The 14,862-nt window shown below is 40.1% G+C and overlaps 1 protein-coding gene across 1 annotated transcript in view; it reads right to left on the reverse strand.

Annotated features, from left to right (window-relative positions):
• Nucleotides 1-10,081, reverse strand: part of REPS2 (RALBP1 associated Eps domain containing 2) — a 78,012-nt gene extending 67,931 nt beyond the window's left edge. Inside the window, exon 1 of the mRNA XM_081859098.1 lies at nucleotides 9,038-10,081. Coding sequence (XP_081715224.1) covers nucleotides 9,038-9,262 — 225 coding nt within the window. The 5' untranslated portion in view covers nucleotides 9,263-10,081. The remainder of the gene's footprint in view (nucleotides 1-9,037) is intronic.
• Nucleotides 10,082-14,862: the final 4,781 nt, after the last annotated feature.

Below are 14,862 nucleotides of genomic sequence, written 5' to 3' on the forward strand. Positions count from 1 at the left end.
GGAAAGGAGGTGCTCTACTACTTAAAGTTGTTTTTTTAAAAAACATATTTCTAATCTGCAATGTAGCAAATATAGACTTGGATATCATGAATATTTCCAATGTAGTTTTCAACACTTAAGCTGCTGACTACCTCTGTCATGACACACCTGCTTCCATCTGTTTGTGAACAACTGGATTGGAAATAATTAACTGGACAAGAAACTCAAGCTTTCAAAATGCTATAGCAGCTCACATTCAAGACTGACTTAAGAAAAGTGCGAGCGAAAGATCAAAAGATTGTGAGGGGAAAACTGAAAAATTTGAGAGACTGGTTTAAAAATATTTTAAATGAGAGCCAGAATTGCAAAACCTCAAAGCATATTCTGCCCTTTATGTTCTTATATGGCTTATTTCTCAATATAAATTGAATCTTCAATGCTTTGTCATATGTGCACTTGAGCTGAAAAACTATGAATTGAAGGGAAAATCCAGCCACTTGCTACAACAGATTACTGCTGCTAAAAGATATTGCTCTCAATATGGAGTGGGCCAGCTCTAAGTGAGGCACTGCATAGAAAATCTGGAGCTAGTTAGGAAGAACAAGGGTTTTCATGAACCCATCACCAATTTTTTTCCTTCTGAACAGCCAGTTACCATTCCAGGACAGAATGTGCTTTAAGTCCCTCTCCTACATTCCAGAAAATACTTTGCCCTGATTTTCATTTTGATCTTTGTGGAGTTTTGCCCCAGATTTTTTGTTCTGCACTTACCATCCTTATCAACCCCCAGCTGTACAATATTTGCCAGCGGTTCCATTGAATAGGGTAAAACCTTATTGGAGCATACCGACATTAAACAAAACCAGAACACACACACTCACAGGTGGGCAAGCAGAATTACATTCATAGTTTTTGGAACAGAGCCTAGTTGCTGTTGCTATTCCTTCCACCTTTCTGCTACCATCTGTAAATATAAGCAGGTGCCATTTTCTGGGGGCCACGTCAGCATTTTTCACAGATATGAACAAACATTGTGGCCCACTGCAGATGCTTTCAATGCTCATGTGATTAATGACTGTGACTGGACAAAGGCACAAATTCTATGTTCCAGCACCACCACGTGGGGCAAGGAAAGCATGCCCCCTTGCAATTTGCACAATTACAACAGCTCAAAAACAGGTCCTTACAAATGCAACACTGTGTGCCTATTGACATTGTGAAGACATTATATCATACAGTTTAATTTATGCCCTTGCATATAAGTCTGTGTAGTTCATGATAAAAACAAGTTACATAATTGAACCCTGGGATATTTGAAAATTAAAAAATAAAAATTTTAAAAAAATTGTCCTTAATAAAACACTTTCCTATGCATGAATAAAAGCTCTTTATTCTAAACATGGGGGAGTTTATGTTTATAAAAACAACAAGTATTTTTTTAAAAAAATTAAATTTATATACCGCCCCTCATTCAAAGCTCTCAATGTGGTTCACAAGATAGATAGCTAAAACTAAAGCAAAACATAACAATAACCCGCTCTCCCACAAACACATTTAAAAGGCTGTAGAATATTAATCAGCCAAAGGCCTGGTGCGCTACTTGAGGTTTAGCTTAGAATTATGTCTGAGCCTGGACTCATGGATTATCTTCCCCAAACCAAAAGCAAACTTTGATTACACCTTGTGGTTTGCCTTGACAAACAACAAGTTCAGGTTCAAATGCAATGCTAAGCCAAACTATCATTTAGTCCTTGGGTAGCACAGCACAGAAGGACAAAGGAGAAGTGCAGTTGCTGTGATCTTCATACGATTGCCCATTTGGCTTAGTGTGACAGGTAATCTGGGTCATGGAATATGAATATAGAAAGCTGCTTTACCCAGAATCAGCCTAGGCCATCTAGTACAGCATTGTTTAATTCTGAAATAAAGTCAAAACTCCAAGGTCTTAGACAAGGATCTTTATCTGTCATGCTACTGGGAAACTGATAATCTGGGGCATCAAGGATTTGAGGTCTACTATTTGGCAATGGTCCTTCCCTTTGTTCAGCAAGATCACAAAGCAAAATCAGCCCCTGCATCCATATCTCACAATATTATCAAGATGTTGGGCTAGGTGTTGGACTATAAAACAATATCAAATGTTGGAAAAGGCATCTCTATCCACTGTATTAAGCGAATAGTTATTCACTATACAACATGCTGTATCCCCACAGAAAATAATGGTATAGGAGCATTTTTCCATGACAACACTGTACAGTTTGGAATAAGGAAAATACCAGCAAACATCCCATCACAGCAATAACTATTCTGAGAATCTAGCATCAATTAGCAACCCAGTATTTCAAACATAGGGTTATAGCCAATGTTAGTCCTCCTCATAATAAAGCCTTTGAAACTGATGAACATAGCAATTCCAATTGCTCCTCCAAAGAAAACCTGGTTGGATATGATCCATTATTTTTACTTCTTGTTCCCCATATGAAGATTTTAAAAATTATTAATGTCTTTGCTAGAATAGTTTCAGCAGATGTTTTATAACACTGCAAACACAAAATTTGGGTAGGAATTATGCACATGTCCTTCCAAGGCTATATTCCTGGATTATAGTATGACAACAGCAGATACACTACTTACTTGCAGTCCCTTTAAAGTCAGGTCACACATGATTGGCCATAAAAGAAAGTGATGTTGCTACAACAACAGTAGCCACCTATTGAGCAGCAATTTCGTATCAGCATCTCATTAAGTTCCAACAAGCATAAACCTGATAGTATCAAGTTGATGCAGGTGACAGACTTGTTCCACAGGTATACAGCTTTACAAAAATTCATAGTTCAGGTTTCCTGGAGAGGTTCCATCAGATCAAATTAGGTTAGCATTCCATCTAAAACACTACCTTCAGATGCTTCAGATTAAATTCTGAGACATGTACTGTGGGCGATAATAAAATAATGTATTTGCGATGTGCATTTTCTCCAGCATTCAGATCTGAATACTGTCTGGCTAAAAATGGTCTGTAGTAATTTTGCATTTCAAATTATAGCTACTAGCTATTAACTCATTGCTGCATGAGATTAATCACGTCCTAAATTTGTAAGTGTGATGTAACCTCATGGTAGACATTTGGACTTTTAGTTCAATATTGCTTCTTCCATAGTGCTTTGAGATAGCAACTTGATAAAATTAAAACCACTTTCATAGTGGTATTCAAAGCAATATAAAGCCTATTTCCTGTGGGTGTTATGCCTATGTGAAAAACAGGAATTCAGTTTTAAAATATGCTTGTATGAGATTTGTAAATAGACATACAGGAAGTAGATACATAATCTAATTTCACCTTTCCTGAACTGTACATCACCCACAAACAGATGGATTCTATGTGAAGCACAATTCCTTCACCCATCAATTTTTCCATAGACTTGTACACATTTGGGAATGGCCTTTTTTCACAGCTAACCTCACCTTCCTTAACTTTATTTATTTATTTATTTATTTATTTATTTATTTATTTATTTATTTAGTATACCGCCCTATATCCGCAGGTCTCAGGGAAGTTCACAGGATAAAATCACAACATAAAAACACAGAATACATAATCAAAATAAAAACAAGAACAACCCAATCACACACAACCCAATTTTTTTTAAGGGCACTGAATGTCAGGCATTGAACGTCAGAAAAGTATGTCTTTGTACATTATTAGCAGATGTTTCCTTTCTTGGTTCATCTCTTTTTCTGTGAATGTGGATATCTCCAAAACTTCCATTTCCTTCCCCCATCTCCTTGCCCTTCTGTTTTCCAGTGAAATTGGCAAGGTCAAGAGAAAAACCTTGATTTTTATTTCTTATTACAGCACCTTTGCCCTTTTTTAAAAAAGAAAAAGAAAAAGAAAAGCCGGCCATGTTTCCATAAAATTGACAAAACCTTCCCCCTAAACTTGTTAGCCTCACTGAAGATTGGAGTGGCAATGGTGAAGGAAATGAAAGAAAAATCTAATGCAGAAAGATGCACATTATCAGAGTTACAGCCAAGGTTTTTTTTTTTTTTTTCAGGCAGAGGTTACCAGAGCTCAGCTCCAGTACCTCTCAGGTACCTCTCAGGTATTCCCATTCTAAGAGAACAAGGGAGAAGTTCACGGTGAGCTCCAGGACCTCTTTTTCCAGAAAAATAGCATGATTACAGCCACATAATGACAGTAATCCTGCACTGTAAACTTACCAAAATCTTACAGTGTTCTGATGACAAAACACTGAAAGACCACCCAGCAAGACAACAGCAGAGACTTCAAACTAGATTACGTATTACTATAGTCTCTCAAAGATCACCTGTACTCCAAAATTAAGCCAGGGCATCTAAACATAGGTATCCTGCATGCAAATTTCAAACAGCTCTAAGTTTTCTTCAGATGCTAGGTACTAATGAGGAAACATTTTAACACTCAGTAACTTCAACTGACAGATTTATTTCAAAATACATAAGCTATCTATTAAATGCAGTTGAAAGTCTTTTCCTGAAATGGGTGCTTCCTCCTGCCATCAGCAGCAAAGCTAACATACAAAATTGTCACCTCATATTCCTAGCACATTTTTAAAGCATTTATTTCCTAATGGTTAAAAAAGAAAGTTTTGTTTGTCTTAGAGCAAACTGATAAAAAGAAATGTTGAATAATGAAATCATAGTTCCAGTTACAGATAGGTAGCCGTGTTGGTCTGCCATAGTCAAAACAAAACAAATTCCTTCCAGTAGCACCTTAAAGACCAACTAAGTCAGTTCTTGGTATGAGCTTTCGTGTGCATGCACACTTCTTCAGATCTGAAGAAGTGGTATCTGAAGAAGTGTGCATGCACACGAAAGCTCATACCAAGAACTGACTTAATGAAATCATATATAGCAGTTCATATGATTACCACATAAATTAACACACACACACCTGAATTCTGTGGTATCAATGAATTACTTAATGCTATAGCTGAGCATTTTAAGCATAACTTATAAAATTAAGAACAAAAAACAGAAGACTGTAATGTTCTACACAGAAAAATAAAAACCTGAAAAGCTTTCTTATCACAAATATGTTTTTTAAAGATGCATAAAAAGAACCTAATATGTTGCTGAGAAAGCCCAAGATGGTATTACACTAAGCAATGAACTACTACTAATTCACAAAAAGCCAAATACAACACAACACAACACAACACAACACAACACAATACTCCATGTTGGTCTATAAGGAAAAAATCTAACATCAACTGTCAGGCAATCTATGCTATTAACAAAATAGTGGGCAAGCTTTCAAGTTTTTCAGAGCTATTCATCAGGCTGGATGTTTGGATGTTAAGCAAAGTGGTATGGCTGTGTGCGTGACAGAAAAGAAACCAGTTTGAAGCTGAAGCTACAAAGTCTGCATTTTTAGTCAAAGTCATATGATGGAGTGTAAGAGGAGATAGCAGGTTTAAAGGGATTAGTCTCTACCAGGTGCTATGCAGGCTTCAAATTACACCTATGAAACAGACGGTAGCTGATCCCCCATTTTTAATAATATAACAGCCAGCAGCTCTGCCTCCAGCTTTAAGTGAAACAGACAGGTTCCTTGTTAAGTTGAGAACTCAAGCAAAACAAAGAACAAAAAATGGCAGTTTCTATATTACCAAAGCTGGAGCTTAACTTTATGTTGAATACTAAGTAATAGGAGTCATTATTACCCAAACTGGGTAACGTTACCTACTGACTGTAGAATGCTACCCTCAAATACTCTACAAAATCATCCAACCAACAGAGACCAGTCCTGCCGTTCAGTTCCATAAGCACTGCTTTCATCAGGGCTAGCACAAGGATTCAGGGGGCCATCTGCATGTCCTGCTGATGCCTGCTGTCCGTCCCCTCTATAGGTCTATAGATAGGGTTTTAAAGATTATAATGTACCTCAAATGCAGGGCATTGCATTTGAGATACATTATGATAGTGGGCAGCCAACCACAGATGGAACCCAAGCTTCACTCTCATTCATAGCTGCTGGCCACTGAAACAGTTATGTAGGGGCCCAGTGGCGAAAGGAGTGATGACATGGCTTGCACAGGCTGGTAAGGAAGTCTTCTGAGCACCTAGAGCCCTTGGCCAGTACCTGACCTTGCTGACTACTGGTGCCAGGTCTAGCTTTGTGCTCTAGCTGCCTGAACTGCTACAACCTTTAGGACTCATCTAACCTGGAGAACATTTGAGGCTTGAATTACAATAGTATTCAGTGTTCATCCAACTTTTACAAGTCTGCATACCTCAAATCTGACCTGCTTCCATCTGCACTACTAGAAGGATCATTACAATGTAAGGGTGACAACTTTTCCCCATAATGACATTCCTTCTTATCTCTCATTTTTTTAAAAGGACTTAGGGCAAGGACTGTGCATTTTTGCAAGTGTCAAAAACTAATGAAGATTTTATGTACGGCTAGTTCAAACCATATTCTTTACCTAGGTCTGAGAAAGATTTTTTAAAATCTACCACTTCTGTATAGATAACATCAAGCAACAATGCAAGAACCAAAACTGGCATGTTCAAAGATAAGCTTTTCTTTACATCATAAACCACAGGAAGAGGTTTGCAAAGGAAAAATGTATTTCTGTGCACTGGATCAGGGCCACTATTCGCTCTCCTGAAAGGTGATTAGCACAATGCAGAGGAACAATGTTTGGTGGAATAATTTATAGATAACATTTTATGCAAATGAAATCTCAGAATGACATCTCAAAAACTTAACACAGAACCACTTGAAAGAGTAACAAGTGCCCATATTGGTACAGCAGCAAGCAACAAACAACAGACAGTTTCTAGGGAAACAGGAGACAATGATTACAGTAGTGCCTTTAAGGCCTGGCTAGCTTTACCTGCGTCCCAACCTAAATTTTAAAATACTTCTTGCTATATGATTTACAACAAGTGTTTTGAAGTTATATTCTTATATATGAACTACAGTCTGTGTGTTCCTCTACCTTTTCACATACTATTAGAAGCTTTGTGATAATGAATCAATACTGCATGGTTCCACAGGCAAAAAACAATAAAACCCCAGGGAGGTTGATGCCCAAATTGTTGCAGATATGCAATCAGTTTAAAATACAGTTGTGTCTATTGAAATGGGTAGAAATGTAGATCCAATTGAGAAATATCATTAATAAATCTGGGGGTATATCAGCCTTTCCAACCCCCACCCCTATCCCCAAGAACATTCTGTTCTAATCCACTAACAAAAATGAGAACAGGAACATATGACTATGTCTGGATCTGCACAGTATGGGCGCAGAAGGCAGCTGCTGTGGGGTGGGGGTGGGGTAGAGAACTATAGAATCCATTAACTGCCTTTTGTGTAAACTTTACTCTTTGGCTAAAATCCTGAACTTACTTGATCAGAAATAAAACCAACTTCAATCAATAGAAGTTGTCTGTGTATGACTGATGCCAGAAGAACACTGTCTGTTGCATCCACTTTTTTTTTTTTTTTATGTCTACTTATCCTCTTGGTTCAGTGGATTGGAAATGGGGAAATTAAATGCTGTTTGGGCACATTCCTTTTCTTCCTTTGACAGTTCTAATTATTTCCAAGTTAGGTTACAGTGGGCTGGAGGTCTCGAAATGTGGAAACAGCAGTGGGTGTACAGTTCTCTACTGTATTCGGTGTTCTTTGGATCAAGCAAACAACTTGATTCTCAAAGGCAACTAAAAACTCAACTTCTTCTACTCTATCTTGTAACTGGAGTGGTATGCATGAGTAACGTTTCATTTGTATCCCAAAGGATCTCAACCTTTAATTCATCCCAAAATAACACAAATGCATACCACAAGTGTCTATCTTTTACTACTAGCAAAAATATTAGCCCCTTGAAGGTGAAATATCATCTATTGTTAGTGCAATAATTTTTAATTAATATTTAAAGTAACGATGTTAAACTCAGGAGCAAAATTTTCAGAGGCTACTGCTTGCCAAAAAATATTTTTTTTTAAAAAAGCAACAGGAAATGTCTATTATATAAAGACAGCTGCAACATTTTTGCAGCTGGTAGAGGAGGAGGTATATATCAAACAATAACAAACAGTGTGTGCCTTTACAGCTGCAAGTTACTACAGTTTTCATTTGTTTTCACCTCCCTTTGTGGACTTCTGAGGAAATAAAGGAAGTGGGATGATGAGACAGCATAAAACTAAGGCTCTCTTCCATTGCAATCTACAATCTGACTCCCAGTGTGAAAAATTAGCAGTTACAATACATGTGAACTACATGACCGAATGAACAGCATTCTGGAATCAAACACCAAGTACCAATAGGTGCAATAGGTAACAAAATTCAAAAACAATTCGGAAGTGAGATAGGAGCTGTAATGAGATCTACTCTTGTGTGGGTTTTATTAGGATTACTTCTTGCAAAGATCAAACCAAGAATCTGTATACAGGGCAATGGGAACTAAAGGGTGAATTTGCTTATTCTATCCTCAAGATGTTCTTGAGTATAAAATAAACAGCAGTTCACTTTTACAAGCTAACAGCACCCATATTTTCTACAACTCTGTACTGAAAAGGTTTGTCTACCTATACTCTGCAATCTGACAGGAGCCACAGTTTAAACACCACTCCCTCTACTCCAAGGCATGTGTGTACCTTACTAACGAAAGGAGACAGAAGAAACAGAAGAAGAGCGTACAAAAAACCAAAACAAAAAAAGTTGACACAGAGAAAGACAACAGAAACAGATGTTTCTGTTCTTGCACCACATATCAAGGTTTGCAAAGGGGGCGCAGGAAAGAAGATCGCCTTCTTTTCCAAAACCGCACCAACTGGACTCGTCATGAGGCTGGGGGCACATCAGACAGGCGAATCACACAACCTCGTGGGAGAAAGACACAGCATCTCTCTATTTTTAGGCACAACCAGAGTGCAACTCTCCGACCTGGGGGAAAAACCTCACCCGCTAATAGTTAGGATGAAGGCACTCTGCACATGCCCAGAAGACACTCTGCACGTGTGTGTGTGTGTGTGTGTGTGTGTTTGCGCGCCCCTCCTACTACTTTACCTGATGAAGCGTCTCGGCAGGCAGCTGCGACGCCCGGAACAACTCCGCCACTTTGGTCCCTTCGGCGGCGGCGGCGGCGGCGGCTGGGGTCGCTCCCGCCGGTCCCCCCGCCTCGGGCGCCGCTTGGCCGCCGCCGCAAAGCGAGAACAGCTCGGAGTAGCCCTGCTGCTCGCTCGCAGCCAGGAAGAGCGCCGCGGCTCCGGCTGCCGCTGCTCCAGACTCCATGGCAGCGGGGAATCAGGCAGCGGGCGGCGCGACTCCCGAGGCCGGGAGAGAAACTCCTGGCGGCGGGCGAGAGGGGCGAGAGAGGAGCCTCTGCAGCAGCCCCGGCTGAACCTCGTCCTCCGTCCGGCGGCGGCGGCGGCCTCCCCCGCCTCCTCCTCCTCCTCCCCAGTGCGGAGCGGAGCTGCCTCTGCAGTGCTGCCCGAGGGGGGAGGCGGAGGAGGAGGAGGAGGCGGCGGGAGACGGAGAGAAGCTTTCTTCTTCTTCGCGCCTTCTTCTTCTGCTTCCCTCAGAGGTTTTTCCCTCAGAAAGCCGAGAGCGGGAAGCGGCGGCGGCGGCGGCGGCGGCAGCAGCTGCTCGGGAAAGGGAAGGGGAGGGAAGGGGAAGGAAAAAAGCTTCCTCAGGGCACGTGCCCAAAACGGCGTTCCCGCTCCGCAGCCTCCACCTCCACACGCCGGGCTGGAGCAGGAGGCAACCGCCGCCGCCGCCGTGGGGTGAGGGGGGTGAGAGCCACACTCTGAGGAGAAACGCTAGACGCCCACATGGCCACCTCAGAGACGGGCTTGCTTGACCCTGACGCCCTGCTCTTCGAAGAATGGCGCAGTAGGGCTGCGCATCTGAGCATGTGCAGAGAGCCCTCCCCCCCCCATGTAAAAAGCAGCCCCACAGCGTTTAAATCTCTCTGGCATCTGGGCACCAAGGTGTGCCCAGCAGAGGCCACCTGGGGTTAGCTGTGGAATTTCCTCTCACCTGAAGACTTAACTCGAAGCCCAGTTCAGAGGGTGGGTGCAGGTGACCGTGGGGTAAAAGTCTTAGCAAAATGGATACTTCTTGGCCAGCGCTGTTTTTCTAGGGGGAGAAAGGGGGTGCCGGATCTCACCAGGGACACCTCTCTCTTAGAATAGCAATGGCACCCACCTGAGAGGTTATGGAACTGAGTTCCGGCGAGTACCCCCGAAAAAAGCCCTGGTCTTGGCAAGGGTGCCCATTTGAATGAAATATTGGGGGGGGGGTCCAAAGAAACCCCACGTCGCATAATCGATCACAAGATGTGGCGCGCGCACACCATTTGAATGGCAATGCCTATCAATTTGGGGTGGTCACCCCCTCACATATTTTATTGGGGAGGCCAAAGGGATATCAGCCCCCAGGAGTTGCGTCTTGGAGACCAACATGGTTTTCCAGAAGTAGTGCAAAAACCCTTGTGCTCAAGCTTTTATTTTGGTGGGCCAGGGAAAGGTGACCAACAGGGCAAGAAGATTTTGCAGTTAACATAACTACCTCAGGTACTTGGAGTGGGATATAAATAGACATGCAGTTTAAAACTGGTTTGATGACATTGGGTTGCTTTGAGTTTTTGGCTTGCTTTGAAAACTGCTTTAGAGAACCCTATCTTTAGAAAAGTGATTATTAAATAAATAAGAGGGAAGAGAGAATGGCCTGCAGTGAAGTTTTCAGACAAACACCTGCTGTCTTCCTGGTTAAAACCTACTATGCTCCTGTTTGCCTTTTAAAAACCTGCTGGGTGTGCAGTGCATTCCACTCCAAAGATGGCAGATTTGCAGGGATAGACCATTTTCCCAGTATGTTATGTTATTTTGCCTTTACTACACGTAGACCTCAAATAACCCACCCTACTGACATAAGAAACCATTCAAGTTTAACAGATGAAGGATTATATTTTAATAGGAATTGTTTCTTGAACTACAGAAGAGTTATTAACAGACAGACATAAAATGAAACATATTTTAATACTTGTTTATGCTTCGATTCTCCACGTACCTGACAATCACAATGGAGATGAGAAGAAAAAAGAAGATGTAAGGAGAAACAGTGTTTGGGTTAGTTTCAATGGTATAGAAAACTGAGGAAATGTTTAAGTTGATATTGCATCCTTTTATTAACCTACTGTTGCAGGCATTTGTGCCTTAGGCCAAATGAAAACAGATACAGCCAACTGCATATTTAAGTATGGCCACAGCTGTAGAAAGTTAAATATGTGCTTATGGCTCGAGCCTCAGCTAATAAATGTGCATAAAAACAAAATAATCAGTCTTATTTGGCAATGAATCACATTTGGTGGAATACTATCATGCATAAATTAAACAGTTCTATCAGACCTTTCTTTAAGATTATAGTTGAGCAAATGTGTGAACCAATATTGCCACCACACATGAATTTGAACAAGTTAATTTTTAGCTAGCCGTTCATCACCAAATTAGATCCTAAACAATCCAGAAACTATTCAGTCCAATTTCACAAAATGTAAGACTGGTAAATATGTCAATAATGACTGACAGGAAGTTGATAAACTCAGCACTCATATTAGCGATTTTGTTCCTTGTTAAATTGTCAGCTAATGTAAAGTCAATTTTAAAAACATTTTCTACTGTACTTTTCAGTGTTTTACATTTATTCTAACCACAACCTTTCTCAAGGCCACCACATAGGTTCTATGAAGATACAAGCCTCGATTTAGTCAACAGGTTGTCATCCACTGCAGCATATTAGTCACCAGTTTTGAAATTGTCACACTTCGTCACCAGCAGTTAGTTGCCTTTCCAAATTACCCATTTCCAAATTATTACAACTATGACCATCTATTTCACATTTATAATAAAAATGAGTTTATTTCAAGTTTTAGATGACTTACGCTGAATAATGAAATGGCAAGGTAATATGCTATGCCAAGTATATTCAATGGCTTTGTTATTTTCTGCAATAATTCCTGCAGTTTCACACAGTGGAAATGGCATGATCTCAATCCCATACATTCACATTGTCCAAACACATATTAGAAAAGGGGTACTATCCTAAGTTTCTTTTATAGGTCTATAAAAAGGTAAATACTTAAGCAGGGGCAGGTACAGCAAAGACACCTGGTAATCCAGGCACAACAAAATCTGGGTTTGCAAGTAAAGCTCAATACAAATAGAAAATATGCAAGCAGTTCCTATGCAAATATTCATCCAAGGAGTATGTGAGTTTTATACTGGATTAGAGCCATATTGGTCCTGCTGATGTTAATAGAATGTCTTTATGGCTGCTTTATACAATTACTAGGAGGATAGCACACCAGTATATGGCAGCTGTGAATAATATGAATTCCATTTTTGTATCGTTAAGGAAGGAATCAAGCAAACAAACAAACAAACAAACAAACAAACAAACATACAACTGCTAATATGCTATTACAGAAAATCTGGAAAGAGACTACACTTAGAATATTTTGTTCAGTTCTGGTCTCCACATCTCAAGAAGGATATTGTAGAGCTGGAAACCGTGCATTAAGGTCAACCAAAATGATCAAGGGGCTGTAGCAACTCCCTTAGAAGGAATGGCTTTTGATCTTCCCGTAATCTTGAATGTGCATGTCAAGATTATTTAGAGTGTTACTTAACACCTGTTTTTTTTCCTTTCATTGAAAAGGATACCGCCAGAAGGCCACCCAAGCTGTGTTTTATTTTAGTGGGTGTTCTGCAATTGCCTCTCCCAACTCTTACATTCAAGATGAATAGTTAAATGTCTTCTAAAGCTAAACAAAAACAGCTAGAAGTAGATGTAAAACCCAGGATGTGAAAGAGGGAGCAAAGACTTTGATTTAAAAATGTATTACCTCCTGTAAGGATTTGTGAACACAAAAAGCAAACAAACTATTGAAGCTCTATCTAACCTTACTTTGCAAGCAATAAATATGTCATGGCAGAAATAATTTCCAGGGAACCAGATCTTGCAGAATATTTGACTTTGGAACAGCACCAGCCGATAAAGCAGCCGTACACAAATTCTTAAATGATTTAAACCGCTTGGCTTTATTTCCATATTACCCTAGTCAAGTTTGAAAGGGAGATTGGGAGCAGCAGTTCATATAACTTACAAGTCTATACAGTAGTTGGTTCTGCATAGACAGCTTCCTGACTGAAAGTGATTATAGCATCAACTGCCTTTGTTAATTCTTGGTGAATTTCCTGATGTGTAAGTGAATAATGCAAAGAATGTTACTGCATCTCTGGGAGGACACCTGACCCTTGTTTCCAAGGACGACCTATTATGAAGATATGAAAAACAATAAAAACAAGGAGGCAGGCTAAGGTACATTATGCCTCATTATGGTTCAAAGTATGCTTGGAATTTACTATACTTCTCATATATAAGAATTTAATAAGTAAACAGTGCCTGAGAACAAGAGACATTCCTTCATATTTGCTCCATTCTTCAAATCCCTTTCTGAATGGTCAGTGATATATATTTATGTAAGGCATAAAGCAGTTAATGAGCCTTGTGGAGCTTGTTTCACAACCTTCATGCTCTGCTCTAACATGGAAAGAGTGTGGATTTATTTTATCATATGTGTAAATCGGGTGGGGAACCTACAGCCCATGGGCCAATGTTGGCCTACCAGTGGATCCAATGCAGCCAGTGAGGCCATTTCCCCCAAACCTTGTCCACTGGCTGACATCACTGGGCAATTTGGGTGATGGGTGGAGTTCAATTCTGTGTTGGCTGCTCCTGCTGGTTCTGCAAAAGGAACTGGCATGTGCAGTCAAAGCAGCAGGATTTAACGCCTACTCACCAGCTGAAATATAACAACTGAATGCCCTCATATTTGTGCATACTATAGCTAAATACTGATCAACATGCAGACAAAGCAGAAGGAAGAAACTTTGCATATTTAAAGTTCTTCAGACAGTAATGTAAACCTGATAGCATTCTTCTCGCCTTAGACTTTAATATTGAGGTTTTCTGCCCCTTGAGAACCACTGAATATAAATCCACAAAAGGAGACTTTTCAAGTAGAGAAGGCATTTTTTAAAACAACCACCCAATTATTAAAAATGTCTCTCTAAAATATAGGTTGGTATTAGTTAACAAATGTAATGTCTTTTTTAAAAGGTGGCAGTTTTTTTTGTAGCGCTTTCAGTTCTATTAGAATGGCATTTTGAGAAAATAATTGAAGAAACCAAAGATAATGAATTAATCCAGTACAAAAAGAAACTTGTTTTTGTGCAATAGATTTGTTCATTTGAAAGAACTAGGGGAAACTGATGGATTAACAATAGCGATTAACAAGATTTATCATAATCCTGGTTCAAGGGTACTTGAACTGCCCAATTTGTCTTCACTTAGCAAAACACTTAGAGCTAGGGAAATAGCTGAAATGCCTTCAAGTAAGAATATTTCAGATTCCAAAGCACCAGCAAGCTACTGAGTTAACTGACTGTTCTCCCATGCCCAACTCCTGCGCTTGGGGAAAAGACATAGGATCAAGCCCATTTCCCCCTACGTAGCATAATTCTCTGGTCAGCCAGATCATCTATTTCAAGATGTCAGCTTTGAACTTTGTATGTCAAAGAAAGCTAGAAATCCCCAAAGGGGCAACCTTCCCCACATAATCATTGTGGGCAATTTAATCATTTTGTACTAGCAGCATGCTAATCCCCTTGATCAAAATGCTCAGGGAGATCTTGAGATGAAGAATGAAATCAAGGAAGCACCCAAAAGAGGAGACATGGGTGACTTCAACTACTCTACATACGGCTTTAAAAGAGGATTAGACAAATTCATGGAGGTGGGGGCTATTGATGGCTACTAGCCATAATGGC

The sequence above is a fragment of the Podarcis erhardii genome (assembly GCF_964252035.2).
Source record: "Podarcis erhardii genome assembly, chromosome: 4".
NCBI lineage: Eukaryota > Metazoa > Chordata > Lepidosauria > Squamata > Lacertidae > Podarcis > Podarcis erhardii.